Genomic DNA, 16913 nt, shown 5'->3' with positions numbered 1-16913 from the left:
AAGCGGCGACTTTTAAACCTGTTTGCAAGAAACTCATTTTCTTGGGGTCTCAGAGGCATTTACTGACGTTTTATTCAGCTGAGTAAATATAGTCTTGTGTGAATTTACCAAGTCTGGGACATTAAATACTAGATTGTTATGCTCTATCGTTTAAAGTATTATAACAAAAAAAAAAAGGTTTTTAAAATGTAAATAAAACCTTTTCCATGAAATACTCAATTCAGTTATCACTCAGCTGAAGCCGTAGACATTGTAATTCTAGCAACTCTATTGGCCTGTTTATTTTTAAACAGAGTTTACTGAAATTAACTCTAGCTTGGCTATTCAAAGCGTAAACCTGTAAGTGTCAGGTGTTGAAAGCAGCACACAGACTAAGTAATATACAGAAATCCCTGTCCCTCTGCCAAAACAACACTGCAAGGCAGGGGCCCATATGACTAAAAAGGTCATCCAGTTGTGGGAGGCAGATACACTGGGATGTCAGTCCTGTGTAAACGGCGTCTAAGAAAAAGTAAAGGGTTAGGCCACTTAAGAAAAGCTGTCTCATTGTTTGTCTAAAAGGTATTTGGCTTAGAAAAAAAAAATCTGTTTTGGTTTTGCAGTATACATATGTTTTACCCCAGGCGCTACCCCTGAGTGCTAACTTTTTGCAGAAAGTGGTAGGGTTAGGCAAATATGAAGAAACTGGCCAAAATCTTCCTACCCAAAATGAACAGAAGAGACAAACTAACAAAAACCCAAAAGCAAACCCTATTTTAAAGTTTAAAATAAAATACAAAAAAAAGTAACAAAACCCAGTCTTGGGCAGAAGCACCATAGCCACAAGCTGCTCACAAAAGTGAATGCATTACACCTGTATTTAATGTGCCTCTGATCAGGCAGGTGTGGCCCATTAACCAATGGCTGGCTTCACATGCACGATCAGCTAATTTTGACAATCAGACAATTAGCAGGTTTCAATGCAATCTATGAAATGTGATCTGCTATTGGTAGATTTGAAATGGATTGACTACAAAGGGCTCTTAAACATAACATTTTAACAATTAACACAAACTAACAATTAACAAGCATTTGAGTTGTGTGGGACAGGTGAGGCTCTCTGTCACAGTGGGTAAACTGATCCTGGATCAGCTGCTTGCATAGAAAGTATACAGAGTCTGGGACATCAGTAACCCTTCTGAGCTCCCCAGTAAAACATCTTTTCCCCTCTCCCTCTCTCTCTCTCTCCCTCTCTCTGTCTCTGTCTCTATATGAAGACTGTGGAATTAGTATGGAGTATTATATGCCCTAAGTTGATAGTACTTTGCAATACATTTCTCAATTATTGTCTGAGAATTATCTGATAATAAAGGTATTATACAAGAGAGTCCAACTAGTTGTTGCCTGTATAACTTTTTTTCAATATAGTTTTTTCATCACATTTTTAAAGTACTTTCAGGTATGTAATACACTGTGTAGGTAAGGGACGCTGGATGGAGCATTCCTGTGTCAGGAGGTTATTTTTGACAAAATTGGTAGTTACAACCCTCTAATTCTAAGGTCTCGGGAACATTCTGGATGTAGAGGCTGCAAATTATGAGAAGTCCAGACAGTGACACATACTGACGCCTGGTCCTTGCCCGGCGTGGTTGCAGTGTCAAAAAGAATGCCAGTATGTTGTGAATATCCCTTAAGGAAAAGCAATGGCTAATTTTACAGACTTCTAGGTCATTGATGACTGCTTCCTAAATGTTTTTGTTCTTCCTAAATGTTCTTTACTGTTTGAGACAGCAATCTAATCTTCAATAACGCTAAGACTAAGTATTTAAAGGAGTCAGATCAGATCCAGTCTTCTCATAGAAGAGATATTTAAATCTAACTGTAAAAAATGGGCAAACAAACATGTATTTTACAACAGGCTAGGTAACTGCCACAGGGCACCAGTCTATTATGGAGAGATTATATGCAATTGTTTTTGGATTTATTGACAATGATGTATACAAATGTGTGACTTTGCTGGAATATGTTTGTGCTGTGTATTCAACTGCACTAGATCACTTGTTGCGTGCCTTTTCTGATGATGGCGGTAGGGTGTTTCTTCCAAGGCCGGATGGAGGATATCCGCCATGTCCGACTGCTAGAATGTGCCTTAATCCCGATGCTGAGCACCCACTGTGTGTGCTGGTGTTAGTCCAAGTTGAACACTAATGTAATTCGTTTTGATTGCACTATTAATTAAGTGCTGATTTGTAGTGGACTGACTAACAGTGTGGATTAGGAAAAGAGCTGTGGATGGACACAGATTCCAATGAGGGCATGGCATTTTTCTGTAGGCACTGTTGTTCATGTTGGCCTTATTATAAGCGCTTGGGAGGAGGACCTGTGCCTTCCTCAACGTTGGGGTTCATCTGCCATTGTTCAGTGAAAACAGAAAACCCCAAGGAATATGGTTAGTTGGATGAATCAAGCATTTATTTATTTTCAAGACAACCTGGTAAATTCTGTTCAGTTGGTGTACACCTGATACCATATTTTCAGGTAAACACTTTACCTGGGGGCTCAATATTGAAATGAGAAATGTCTTTTTTTCTATTGAAAAATCCAAGTTAATTCATAAGTAGACATGCATGCTAACCATTCTAAGATACAGATACAGATGGTCCTATGGAGAACAGTCCTGGGCTGCCATCCTGGGTTGCAACTGCACTGCGGAGGGGTGAGGGGGGTCGGGTGGGTGCAGCTTTTCTGGCTGATCGCCGGTGCGGCCTCTGGTCTGAATTATCCTTGTCCCTGACCTCCCTCCTCACCCCCAGCAGTCTGTGCATTAGGGTTGGTGGGCGGATTGAATACGCTCCATTGTGGAGGAGGCACGCTTAATGTTCTTTTCAGCCTTAATGCCACACAGGCTAGGGCGCCTCCCACACCATACCGCCGCTGGCTGCACTGAAAAAAAAAAAAAAACCCCTGGGCCCCCCCTGTAATAGCCGGGTTTATAAAAGGCATTAAAGGAGAACGGCAGGTACAGAACATTACTGTCTCGAAAGCCTGTGATAAGGGTAAATGGCTGTCTGAAAGCTCAAGGAGAAAAGACCACTGCTCTAGCTTGCCTTAGTGGTAATCTGCATTTTTAATGTGAAGCCCACAGCTCTGTTCACTGGAACTGAATGGAGAGAAGGTGCCACTTTGAGTCAGGCTAGTACATATGCCTGACAGAAAATGTGAAAACCTTCTAATACACAATGCATTTGTGTGAACATAAGTGTAACTTGAATGAATACACTTATGTTCTATTATGCTGGAAGTTGCTCTGGATAAATGTATGTAATGTAATCTAATGCACTATAGCATAAGTTTCACTTATTTTGCTATGACCCAAACAAAAAAAAACTGATCTGTTCGTCTCAGATAATAACATGTTGAAAAAGAAGAATGTGGAGAGCATGTTTGATTCCGCCGCGTGCGCGGTGGGTAAAATTTAACAACGGCACTTTCCTGAGCAAGTCTATAAACATACAACTGGAACTTTGACCTCGGCAGTAAACAGTTTTTTTTCCCCAGATGATAAACTGCAGAGCTAGCTTTGGCCAAGGAAAGAGGTTCTTTCACCCAAACGTTCTCTTACTCTCTGGACCCCACCCCCCCCCCCACCCCACAACTGGAGTACAATCTTAGATTCCTGTAAATCCTCTTTGCCCATTCAGCTCCAATTAGAGCAGTATTCGGTTTCAAGTAGGTCTGCCGCTTCCCTCTGCAAAGTCTTAGAGGGAAACGTCACTCTGAGTTATATGAAGGAAGCCATGTATTTTTTTTTTACCACCCCCCTCTCATTGACCCAAACCCATGGCGCATTAAAGCATATCTATTTTTGGAAGTGAAATGTTCTTTTTTTACATGCCAGTGAGGGGGAAGTTGCTAACAAAGGAGCTCAGATCTGCTAAATTGCTATTTTCCTAAAAAGGCAGACTTTTCTCTCTTTTTTGGGGAGAATAGGCTACCAATCTAATTCCATTCAGGCACTGTCTTGAGTTTTCAGATTCCACCATGAAACCTAGCTGGTCTTCTGAGTTGATTTCATCTCATTTACTCAGCTGCATTTATTTTGTCTTGATTTTGAATTTCACCCCTCTTCTCCCTTTCCCCTCCCCGCTCACACCGCCCCCAAATGACTGCTCCAAATAACCCCTGTGCCCGTGCTGGAGGGAGGACAAAGTACATGCATGTCCTCTTGAACTTATACTGATCCACATTCCTCACACTACAAGTTCAAAGTGCAAGCCGGTTGGTGGGTGCATTCTGCTGAAGATTTGGTGGGGGCCCCGATGCGCTGTTCCACCAAGGCACATCTCACTGTCGAAAACCACAACCGCTGCTGACATTTTCCACAATCTGACAACTACAGTAGAAAGAACCACGGTCTGGATCGAACTCTGCATAGCTCTTACAAAATGCTCCACTGGAAAGCTACCATAATACATGCAAAACTCTCAGGTGGCAAACTGTACTAAGTAACGATATCTAGCACAGCTCTGTTGACACACTCTCACACTCAGTGTTTTAGGAGTACTAAATTCACTACCCATCTGATGCAATACCCCCCTACCCCAACAAACACACACACACACACACACACACACACACACACACTTACAAAGAAAAGAGTCATTAAAAGAGTGGTAAGATAACAAGACTCACTTTTCTGTAGATTAAGCACTTCAAATGAAAACAGCCATATTACTTTGTATAAATACACATTATTGCAATGTACATTTTGATAATAAATATGACTCCAGTCTTGTTTTATGATCCAAACTGGCATGATGGTGAAAAGGTGCCAAGCAGAAAAAGGTGTCCTCAGCTGTCAAATCAAATGTATTCATTACAATCTATCACAATGCAGACATTTATCTGGACAAAGATGTGAAAGGGGTGGTCATTGTACAGGCCACAATCTGTGCTTCACAAAGCTATATCAGACTTAATTGTAGTGGTGTGATCCTGTTAAACCTGTCCTCTTAAAAAAAATATTCAAGCTCCATAATTTTATGGGTCTCTATATGTACTTTGAAGTATTTGAAGAACATAATTACTGTGCATAAAAGTGCGGTGGAATGTGGAGAGCAGGGTTGTATATTTCACAGGGCCTCAGGCAATGTAAGGCATAGGGCACTGGAAGATGTAGTCTCAGCAGGATCCAGTACATTCTGTCATGAGTTTTACAACACCGTTTGGCTTTCGCGAAAACAGTTGTCTACGTCCACAGCTCGCATTGTTCACCTCTCAACAACGCAGCGCGTGAAAGGCCGACCCGAAACACCTGCTCAATCCACCGAAAAATGGCAGAAAACGCTGGCTGGTGAACGTCAGAGGATCTAATCTCCCACACCAACTGTCACCTTCACAAAGCCTGGGGGGAGGGGCGGGGGGGTGACGGTCGATGGCAGAGGAAGGTCTATTCAGCAGCGGCAGGAGCAGTGTGGTACAGATAGGGGCCGCAGGGCGTATCAATGCCAGACTCCTTTCATTTCAGATACGGGCAGCGAGTACAGTGAGATCAAGCAGAGGGGTTCTCTCCTTTCAGGCAGTTAATCCAGGGTTCCTCTCACAATGCGGAGGCATTATCTCCTCAGCAGAGTCCCGGGGGGTGAGACAGACAATTGAGGGTGGACTGCACTGTTAGAAGATGGCACGAATCCACCCTGCTAAATGAAATCCATAATTACTCTTTAACTTGCACGCAACCTTTTTTCACTTTTTTTTTTTCACGGTACTACATTTGATGGCCAACCTTGTCATCCCACCCTTCTTTAAAGGTTCATTAAGGGTGTGCTTCTTGTACATGCTCATCCATACTTGGCTCCCCCTGACATGCTCATTTTCAGTCATTACTGAAGCTTGGGATAAATTGCCAAGTCACATTGTTACAGCTCATCATTTCTCACCTTTTTTTTCTGGATAGCGAGGAAAACATGCTGGGTTGGAATCCCTGACAGGCATTCTGACACATAACGTTCTTGCAAACTCGACGCTAATGATAGCAGAGATCTGTAACGTCACAAATTCAATCATAAGCACAAGTGGGCAGATGCTCCCAGAACAAGTAAGTGTTCAGCGACAAACACAGGATTCCTATCTTTGAGATGCTAATGCTCTCTGCTATTCTCTCTGAGCTAGACTGTTTTCTCCAAGGCAAAACTTCTGCTAAACCCAGTACTAACAGGTTCTCAAACACAAGTTTGCCTGCAGCAATAGTAACTGTGTTTAATTGCTGTGCTCTTCCCATTTTATGCCTAGAGTCACAGGTCCGTGGGTTGATCCACAAGTATTGATGGAGCTGCAGGGGTTACATCATTTCCCTTTTTCCATTTACTGTTTATGAGCATGCAACCATGCTATTTGTAGGCGCCAGAGACAGTGACTATCGGTGTTATATCAGTAGCTTCCTTAAGGTTCTCAAAGATTTTATATGTGACCAGAACTATATTATTTCAAGCTGCTTGTTTTTTCTACCTAAATGATGAGGCACCCCATGCGTGTTTTGTATGGTTCTTGTAACAAAAGTAAGGGCAAGGCTTCATCACAGGTTAGCACATGGTAGGTGAGTGAGTAGCATTGCGAACAGAATATGACCTACCAACATGTAGCCAGGGTGTGAGCTGTGCAGACAATGTGGGAAAAAGCATTGAAATTTTATTATGCAGTGTGATTTTTACCTGATGCAGCGAGTTTCACTGACCCCTCCAATGAATCCTAGAGAGGTCCACTTGAAAGAGATGTAACTGACTGTAATAACGGACATTATATCAGTGAGTGTTTTTGTGTGTGTACTTGAGGTGTCTGTGTATATTTGCATGGGTATGTGTGTGTGTCTGAGTGGGTGTGTGCACGTGTGTGTTTCTGTGTCTGTGTGTACGTGTGTCTCCCCCTCTGTCCTCTAACACAGACACTGACAGCTAACAGGATCTATATTGACAGAGCTGTTATGTTATAGCATTGTAACCATGAATTTAGTTTAATTTAATTTTTCAAAAAACTGTCATTTTTGCCTTTTTCCTTTCAGTTAAATACTCTGATACTCTGATTTCCTACATGTCTAAGCACGATGAAGCTTCCCCTCTCCAAACCTGAACCCATAAACAGAGGAAGACATTTAAGTTGAAGTGCCCCAGTTAGTTTCGTAAACATTCCAAATGCTGTTATTTTTGTTTTGGAGAGATTGATGTCTAAATGTTAACAAAACACACACATAAATGTTTAGAGCCATAATGTTAATGGGAACTGTTTAGCCGATGCTTTGCTTATTAAAGGGAACTAATACTGTTCTGGGGCACTAAATGTTTACATTAAGCCTGCTTAGCGGATATCCATCGGGGAACAACACTAATGTCTCTGTCTAGACATCATCTCATCCAGTCAATCATAAAAAGTGCTGTAATCGAATGATTAATCCAATTTGCTTTCTTTTGTTTATTCTGGGGTAATCTGAGATTTTCCCCCTACAGAAAATCTCATATATAACTGCTGAAACATTAAATTCACTCACGCTTGTACTTCCAAAGGGCAGAGGCAAGACGACATTGAGAGAAAAGAAACAAGTTCAAAAATCCTTCAGGGTGGCCAGGTTCAACTGTAAACCCCCATTGTTTTGAACAAATGACAGTTGTAATGTTATCTTGTTTATGTACTTTTATAGACTCAGTGCTTGTTCAGGCACAGACAAAAAGGGGAAACTCTTTTAAAATTAATAGATTATATCTGAAACAAATGGTGTCAGCGATGCGTTTAGAGAGAAACTTATCTGAGGGCAAAGCTGCATTGTCACGGAAGCATAATCATAAATATCAATGAACAAAATAAATGAATAAATGGTGTCTGATGGTGAAAAAAGTTTTATCCTGTCAAATGAACAAAGGCATGTGAGCATGTGCAGTACAGGGATATGTTTGCATTCCATTGTAAATGGTTTCAGCACCTACTACTTTTAATAGCCAGTGACCGAGTTTCAATGGGGCGGCTGAGAGGAAAAAGCAAGGGCCAGACGAAGCGAAAACTTTGACCCAAGCGCTAATAAATAATTACTTTGGGGCTAACCTTCATCTGACTAGTGAATGTACTGCTTATTGTAACAACTCTGGGATATTAGCAGGTAGGTCAGTTTTGATTTCTTCCAATCCCCACTGTTGAGACATGCCGGCCCTGAAGGGCCTGGCAGCGGATCCAGAAAGCTGCGAAAAGTGTGTTAACAAAACAGAGAGCGTACGAGCAGTTTAAACGGAGAGGTTTGTTATTATTACTGCAGTAATGGTCCCAGGGGAGCAGCGGCACTAGGGCTAAGGCCTACTAATGACAGTCAGGATGGTTACAGGCTGCTAAATGGAGGGTAGTGGTGATTTTTTTAAGGTTTGACACTCAGGCCCATCTGGTGCTCACTGAAGCTACCCCAACAACGGGGTGTGAGAAACAGCGCGGGGGAAAACAGTTGCTGATTTTTCATCCTTTTTTCAGATTGAAAAACACACTAAAATATCCACACATCGAGCCACACCATTTGCCCCGTAACATACAATCTGGACGCTGCTAGCATTCGGTTTTCGGTTACCTCCATGACGGGTTAAATTCATACCCATGCATTAAAAAAACAGTACAGCTAGATGTGACATAAAATATCTGCTCTAATATAACTGCAAAGCGAGTTATTTTTGAGGGTTATTAATAAAGTACGCTATACTGAGACTCAATGCAGCCACATGCATGCATTATGTGTATGCACTGACTGCATTAACATGTTCTGGACTGCTCGCTGAAATCGGCCACAGGGAATTACTCTCGTCATAGGCATGACAAACTCAGCATCGAGTGCCCTGGTGTCTATGACTGCATGGAAGTCCGTCATAACCCAAAACACCAGCCAAGGACAAATGACCAACCAAGAGGGTCATGGGAAAGTAGCAACATTTACATTTTTTGTTTTGATTGATTATATTGCTGCAGTGCTTCCTTCATGCTGCCTTTTTTGATCTGTACATTCCAGAAACTTTTTGAAATTTCAGGAGGGTATCTCCACATATGTGGTGTGTTTAGAAAGTCGGAAAGAAACAGATGTCAGAACAGTCTACTGTTACTTTTTGTCACTTACACAGTGACAAAAAGTAATATTTCCAAAACTCACCGCTGACTTGCAGAAGCGTGGATGCTGTTTTAGGCAGTTGAAGGCTTATGTGGCCCATACTATCTGCTGCTGTGGCACAGCCGTCAGATGTGAGCTGATGCCACAGATGACAATCTTCTGCGTCCACATGGGTAAGGGCGGGGCCAAAAAAATGCCAGCAACACACTTCATTACGACACCACACATTTCGTTACGAAAACCCCCACGACTTCTCCGCCGTACACAGCATCTGTGGCAAACACAGAGCTCGAAACAACACCAGGCCAAACCTCAAAAACACATCCTCAGTTCCAAGTGGACGAAGTACGGGTGTAATTATCTGCATTAAGACTGACAAATGAATAGCCTCCTTCACTTTCATAAGCGCAAAGCTGAATTACTATTGAATGAATACACTCTGTCAGACTGACTAGGGCTTTAGGGCATTAGTGTGAATATTAAAACGATGCCGCCATGACTTCCAAGATAATGCCAAGAGTACCTGTCAAACAGAAGTGTGAAGCATAAACTCCCATCTCTGTAGATGGTTACTGCATGAGTCAGATGTGTTATGCTACTGTAAAGCAAAAATTTGCCTTTAACGACTTTCATAATAACCTGCAGTTCTGCTAATGACTTTGTGGTGGGTATAAAACAGTCATCACACCAATGTCAAGGTTCAGTCCAATCAACCTGACCATAAATAAAGCTCAGCTCAAATGCTTTGGGGTTTTGACCATTTTCAATAGATGCTATTTTTTAAACCTCTTTATCTGAGCTCCCCGTATTTTGCCAGGAGAAGCATGCTGTAGAAACAATTAAACAATTTTAAAAATCCAAACCGTTTCCAAATAATTGTACAGCCCTGTCTCACCTGAGATGTACACCAGCCTCTTGTTTTTGAAACAACCCACAGCTGTCGGGCCTGAATAATTAAAGCGTATGCTGTCTGCTGTCTGTGGAGAGGCTTGTTCTGGGAGCATCTGCCCAGGAAAAAAACCTGATAATATTTTCCGGACTAAAAGACCAGAATGCTATGCTCCAAGCACTTTTCAAAATGACTTAACACAATTAAGTTCAAAGGGCAATGACAACTGACTGATCTTAATATTAACTTTAATTTGCAGGCTCCTGAAAGACACTTACTTCAGAAACAAATGAAGCACACATATTAGTTTCACTCACCAGCACAGGAAAAACACCAAATTGATAATCCGACAAAAATATATTTATATATATTTTGAAATCTTTACAATAAACTGAATCAACAAACATACACAGAGGAGTGTGCACACCTACAGTTAACACTGAATTCTTCTTGTTCCTCCTCAGAAGTCATTTTGTACCCTGGTCAGTGTGAATTTCTTCTATTGAGCTTCCATTAAAGCGAAACAACCTATTTTTCTTTTTTTTTTTTTTTTTTTTTTTTACAAATGTGCAAATAGGAGAAATTTTGGAATCCTTCAGCAGTCAGTAAGAGTCTCAGTTCAGAGCCAAAAGAGAGCCCCCCCCCCCCCCCCCCCCCGAACTCTATAGTCTTACTACAGCTCCGAGTTGATTCTGCTTTTATTTCAAGTAAAGTGCTCCTTAGCAAAACCATGCGGATTGCATTAAGGTTTTTAAGTTTTATCTTTAAAAAAAACTGAACTCAACGGGAAACAACAACAACAAAAACAACCAAAACGACAACAGCGGATGGAAGGAAGTCCTGGTTCTGTCCCGAGGAAAAAAAAATAAAAAGCGGGTCACACAAACTCCAGCTTCCCGTGGCCCCTGTACATCCCCCAGTGCACCAGCGAGAGGATCTTGTCGTTGGCGCCCAGGTCGGCCTGCCGCATCTTGTCGCAGGTCAGGCAGCAGTTCTCGTGGCCCGTCACGGGCACCATGCACTCCAGGTCCAGCTTGGCCAGGTGGCCCTTCTTGGCGTGGTGGCCGTGGAAGCTGTAGTGCAGCCGGGAGAGCATCTGCTGCCGCTGGTCCCGCAGACGCCTGTTCTCGCTACGCAGCATGCGCAGGGCCAGCATGATCAGCAGCACCAGGATCAGCCCGCCGGCGATGGGCACCGCGATCACCGCTGCCCGGAACCACACCTCCTTGGTGGAGGCCAGCTCCTGCACCCGTGTGCCCAGGTTCCGGCCGCCCTCGGGCTGGTAGTGACCCCCGTGATCTGAGAGACAGAGGACCAGAGACGATCAGACGCAATGGGACAGACAACCGCTTTCAAAAGTGAGCTGGACATTGATGAAGCTCAACATATGGAGCATAGATGTTTATAGCCCCGGTGCTATGGGGGTGCTCAGGGGTGCATTGCACCCCCAGACGGATCTCAGTTCACCCCCAGTTGTCTCCTTACATCCCAATGTCTGCATGGTATTTATGACTCTTTGTGCACCCCGTGGATTGCACTTGCACCCCTCTGTATTTTCTCCTGCCACCGAGCCTGTATATTTAATACGTTTCTAACACATACAAAAATATTACAAAAATGTATTCAGGTGATGTAAAATAAATCAAATGTTCAGTAAAACTCACTCCACAGTATATGCATACAACAGCATACCCAGGGTGAGAAAATATATTATCTTATAATACTTATTCATGCATTCCTAAAATTTGCAATTTTACATCTAGCCAAATCTTGGTATAAATTTCCATAAGGGCATCAATATTTCAAAAAAAATTCGGCTGCTTGTTCTAAAAATTGAAGACTAGCTCGCAGGAAATGGCTTTGCTTGCATGCCATAAAAAATCTGGTCTGCTTCCAGGTGCTTAAGTTAAAGTGGTCTTCGCCCCTTACCCTGTCAATGTGCTGCTGGAACCCATTAAACATCAAATCCGGGTTCCGAAAGATTAATGGGGATCGTAAAAGGGAAAATCAAGTAACCAGGGCAAGGTGAACTGATTCTGGAAATCTAAAATCTCAAGAAATTCGACAATAAAAACAGTGGTTTGCAGTTGGGGTAGTACAATGTAGAAAACTTCTGTGCATTCAATAAAACCTGATTTAGAAAGAGAAATTATACCCTGTCGGTTACTGAGGGAAATCTGTCTTTAATTTTAACTTCACGTGTTTCGAATAACCTTGCCAAGGACTGGAATTTCATCTCGGTCTCTTTTACGAACTCCATTACAGAAGACATATCTGAATCTGAATTAACGTCAATCACTACAGAATAAAGCTGCAGCGCTCACCTGAGGCGTCTCCTCTGGCATGGGCCAGATCATACAGGCCTCTGTAATTACACATATCGTCATGACAGCACTCCAACGTGGACGCGCCCACGCGCGTATCATCCGTGGCCTTGGAAATGCACACATGACCCGAGTTCATGATGGGGTCGAAACACCCATGAGTGAGCGGAGAGTTCGTGTTCTGAGGGTCCAACACTTTCGTGAAGCAGGCGTTGAGTTCCGATTTGCACATGTAGCCGGTAGCCACGCAGTGAGGCGCGTCGCAGTAACACCTTATTTCTCCTGAAAAGAGAGAAGCGGATGCTGTGTGAGTAGGAGCTGAGTCAATGAGATTATAACATGACTGTTCTGTAGCGGAATAAAACCGAATGGAGTCCCAAAGCAAACGAACAGAAACCCATAACATCACTTAAAACCTCCTGGAGGATGTTGTTGACCCGTGTGGAAATATGCTAAAGACTCCAGTTCGGTATTAAAACAGTAAAGCTTATCCTACTATAATTAGGCACCAGCGACTGTTCATTTGTTTAAAAAGGGACATGCTGGGCTAAAACTGAAAACAAAGCCGATTAAACTGTTTCTGTTTGCAAACATACTTCTGGTCGAGATCCAATGCAACGTCCAATGCAAAGTAACACAAAGATCCCAGATTTTTTTTTGAAAGTTTACTGCAAGGCCTATGGTTTTCACTGTACACTGGAATATCAATAACCTAGCTATTAAACCTTTGTTAAACGTGAACGACGCACGTGCAATATTAAAGATTCGCTACCCAGGCTATTAAACTTTTTTTTACATGAATGTATTTTTCCTGTCAATGTCTGAAGGCGAAGGCGTCAACAGAACATTTCCATTGATCCTTATTTTTGAATATCGAAAAGGAAAAAGTACAAACACGCACGCAGAGGCACATTTTGAGAAATTATGGGAGTGAATATGGAAACTTTGATGGCCCTGAGTTTCAGGTCTTGTTTAGCCTACAGTTTCGACGAAAAGATTGTTACACTAATAGTAGCTATAGGCGAGACATCGAGACAATGCATCTGTTTTCCAAAAGAACGTTTAATAAAACAATCACCCAGCTAAATGCGCTGAGCTAAATTAGTATATACCAACACACAGTTTGAAGGAGAAATGTCTCGGTTAACGTGCAGATAAAAATTGTTTGCGTTTGATCTAGGAACTCTAAATCTTACTTGCTCATTTATTGTCCGAAAACACGCCATTTGCCCGAGTGACTGCAGAGACCACATTAAAATCAAGTGCAAAAATAACGATGGAATGAAGACAGAAACGGTACATTGACTGCAACTTGCTTTTAACCATGTAACAAGACATTAGTTTATTGAAGTCAGGCTTAAAATTTGAAACTAGTCCATGTAACTGGAAGTGAGTAAACTGAGCTTCAAATCTTTGTGTTGATTACGATATCAAAACGCTATGAAGGTATGGACACGCATTGTACCATTTTGCTATTACTGTTACAGAAGGCCAGCTGTGGTCAACTTTTTAATTTTGCCGACAGAAGTAGCTGTTTATGTTTACCAAAGTTCAAAGCGCTGTGTAATTATCATGGGCACTTCTGGAAAAAAAGAATATGACCCCGTTTCCTCGCACTCTCTCCCCCGTAAACTTTCAGCACTCGGCGAAGTGCGTGCCGTAGGCTGCCTTGCAGTTCACTATACATTAAGTTTCACACAACAGTCCGTAGCCCAAATATTACTGCAATTACAGCCTAAGCCATCTTCTAGAAAACTTTAGCCAGCTAAGCTACCTTTTGTTAGAAGAACAGCCATCGCACAAAGTTCCAGTTGAAGCCAAATGGAAATGAAACTGGAATGGCGATCCATTTACGAAAAATTGCTTTCAAATCCACTTTGCTTGTCGCTTGGTTCTAGCGCAAATCTGGTCGTTATTGTTGCATGGATGACAGAGAGGTTTTGGATTCCGTTACGTGCGCTGGCACAACGCTCCAGTGTGGATCCAAAATGCATTGGCTAAAGGCAAGAAACTTTGCCCTGCATTTTCGAATTACATCCAGTTTAACACTCGCCAGATCTTCCGTGGAAACTGAGAGCTGACAGAGGAAACACACATTCCTTCTACGGTGGTCGAATAAATACTGCGAAGTTTTATTCCCCAGCAGAGAACAGTTCAAGTCCTTATTGGTGATTACGTGAAAAATATATAATAATCCAAAACCATAACCAAAGGCTCCTTCACGCGCTCCTCTGCCACCGTAAATATGCTCCTTGACTGAACTTATGAAGAGTAGGCGATATCAGCACCCACTTCACAGCCCAACTAGTCCCCGCCTTTCAAGAAACCCATTGGATTATACTGCCTATAATTTACATATACAGGGAAATTTAAATTATGATTGGCTCGCCACACTGTCAAACAATTGAAAAATTCCTCCTACCCACATTGAGAAAAGCTGATTTTTTGTCCAGTAGCCGACGTTACATCCACCGAGCGTAATCTTATTATCCCAACAGTATTATTTGAACGGCAATCCAGCACAAAACCTACTGTCGAGTTAAAATTATCTGGCCTACTGATCGATTATGTAGGCAGATGCATTTTTTTTTCCATCACAATTCACTCTATTTCCAGTTAAGAGGAATTATGGCATAGAATATCTATATTACAGGAAAATTCATTCAATCGAACAACTTCGGGTGTGTAATGGTTTATATGTAGTCCCGAAATTACTGTCATTATTAATTTCGTTTGTTTCTGAACGTTAAATGATCCCTACAATACGAGGCCGTGTGTTAATGTAGCTTACCTATGAGCTGCGGAGGTTAGAACATAATTCAACAGGATGGAAGATAGACGTTTTGCCTCAACCAACAGCGCTTTTTCTTTAAATTTAGCCTCGATACATGGAACTAAACGTCCGAGAGTTATTTAGCCTACAGTATCTCAAAGCTTTAATAAGTAGGCTAGTTATTTGTCATTCGGTCGTGTGCTTAGGCTTCTGTTGCATTTTGACAGGTTATCGGTGTACTAACGTTTTAGAATAGGTGTGGTATACCAGACAAGGCAGCTGTGAGCAGGTTTCTGCCGCAGCGCAAACCAGCAGAGTTCATCCTTCCTGATTCTGTCGTTTTCGCGAATGGGCGTCGTAGGTGGTGCAGGCGCTTTGGAAAAAGAAGCAAGCGGCGCCACCGAGACGACACAGGTAGTCTGACACTCACCTACCCCCAAACAGTATGCGAATCACAGGCCTGCCTGATCGATATCAGAAGCCTGCCTGATTACCGTTTTGATAGGTCGAAACGTGAAGCAATGTCCGAAGGCGTGGCAAGAACCTTAAGAAATGTATGAGGTGACGTGCCGAACGACATTTTAGTTAGGCTATATAGTGCCTTTCATCAAAGGATTCCCACACACTGAACACTGTGTGAGGGTGGGGTCGTAACTGCTTATCTTTAACTGAAAAAGTATCCACAGGAAGTTAACGGCATTCATTTAAATAAAAGTTGCCTGCGTCAACATTACAATTGCTGAGTTGAGGAGACAAAAGACAGCTTTTCTTCTGCGGGAATAAAATAAATGCCCACTATGCGCCGTAGTCTGGTTAATCCTGTGCAAACAATTTTATGTAATTCAATTACGGATTTTAATAAATGCAATAGCAATAGTACCGTTTTGGAACAATTCTCAATATTGACCATAGATACTAATCAAATAATTCCAAAGGTTATGGTTATGATCGTTGTAAATCTACTCTTCCAGAACATTTGACTTGTTTGTGACAGCAGCACAATACCGACGCCGGCACAGCCCGGTTATAGACTCTGCATATTTAGGGTTAATTAACCTTTACCTTGCTGCACCCCAATAAACACATGGCTATGATAGTTATGATGATTAATTATGCACTGTCACATGTCTTCTCTCAACTTCTCTGTTATAAAAAAACAGTCTGGGCTCCAGGATGGAGAGAGCATTGACATGCTAATTTCCAAAAGTACAAACACCAGATTCTTGTCAGATGAAACACATCGTCCATCACAGCGGTGTCTGCCTTTGCTAATACAGACATTAATTTATCTCTCTATAATTGCATTTTTGTAACAGAAAACTAACATGAACTGATTTTTGTCCACATTATGCACAGATGAAGTAGATGCAGCACACATTTATACTGTATATAGTTATATCATGGTTATACCTTTGAATGTTGCCATCTACTGATGAAATGTTGCAGGTTGCACTTTTTTAACTATTTATTTTGGTCAAACGTCCAGTGTTGAGCCCAGTGTATTTATTATCTTTGGCAGGCTTGCCATGGCTTGCGATAACATTGGAAAAAAAAGGATAGCTTGACCTTGACCGTATATCAGTCAAGTCTTTTAAGGAGGATTACAAAGGATCACACTTTTGTATTTTCTGTGTAATTAGAGGTAGTGTGTTGTGGCACCAGGAAACGGACATGGTTACATCCTCAGTGGTGCCGTGACAGAGCGAGGCCTCTTTGCTAACTGGTTTATGATTGCAGCAGCGGCTGCATTGGGAGCACCAGGTTGATTTCAGGCCGCGTTTCCCTTTGTGATGTGTGGCTGTATCTTTTTTTGATGGCCCATTC

At 42.1% G+C, this 16913-nt stretch overlaps 1 protein-coding gene across 2 annotated transcripts; it reads right to left on the bottom strand.

The window, feature by feature from the left end:
• Positions 1-10644: 10644 nt before the first annotated feature.
• LOC118771298 (BMP and activin membrane-bound inhibitor homolog) lies at positions 10645-15286 on the bottom strand. 2 transcript variants are annotated; one of them, XM_036519252.1, is made up of 3 exons: positions 15108-15286; positions 12317-12598; positions 10645-11291 (listed from the first exon to the last, which is right to left on the bottom strand). In XM_036519252.1, exons 2-3 carry the CDS (start codon positions 12546-12548, stop codon positions 10870-10872), a joined length of 654 nt encoding a protein of 217 aa, XP_036375145.1. In that variant the 5' UTR covers positions 12549-12598; positions 15108-15286; the 3' UTR covers positions 10645-10869. The 2 variants fall into 2 exon arrangements, with proteins under 2 accessions (XP_036375145.1, XP_036375144.1); XM_036519251.1 differs by lacking the exon at positions 15108-15286 and adding an exon at positions 14091-14562.
• Positions 15287-16913: the final 1627 nt, after the last annotated feature.

This window comes from Megalops cyprinoides, chromosome 24, assembly GCF_013368585.1.
Source record: "Megalops cyprinoides isolate fMegCyp1 chromosome 24, fMegCyp1.pri, whole genome shotgun sequence".
Taxonomy (NCBI): Eukaryota; Metazoa; Chordata; class Actinopteri; order Elopiformes; family Megalopidae; genus Megalops; species Megalops cyprinoides.
Note: the sequence above shows the minus strand (reverse complement) of the source record. Positions and strands in the feature narration are given on the sequence as shown.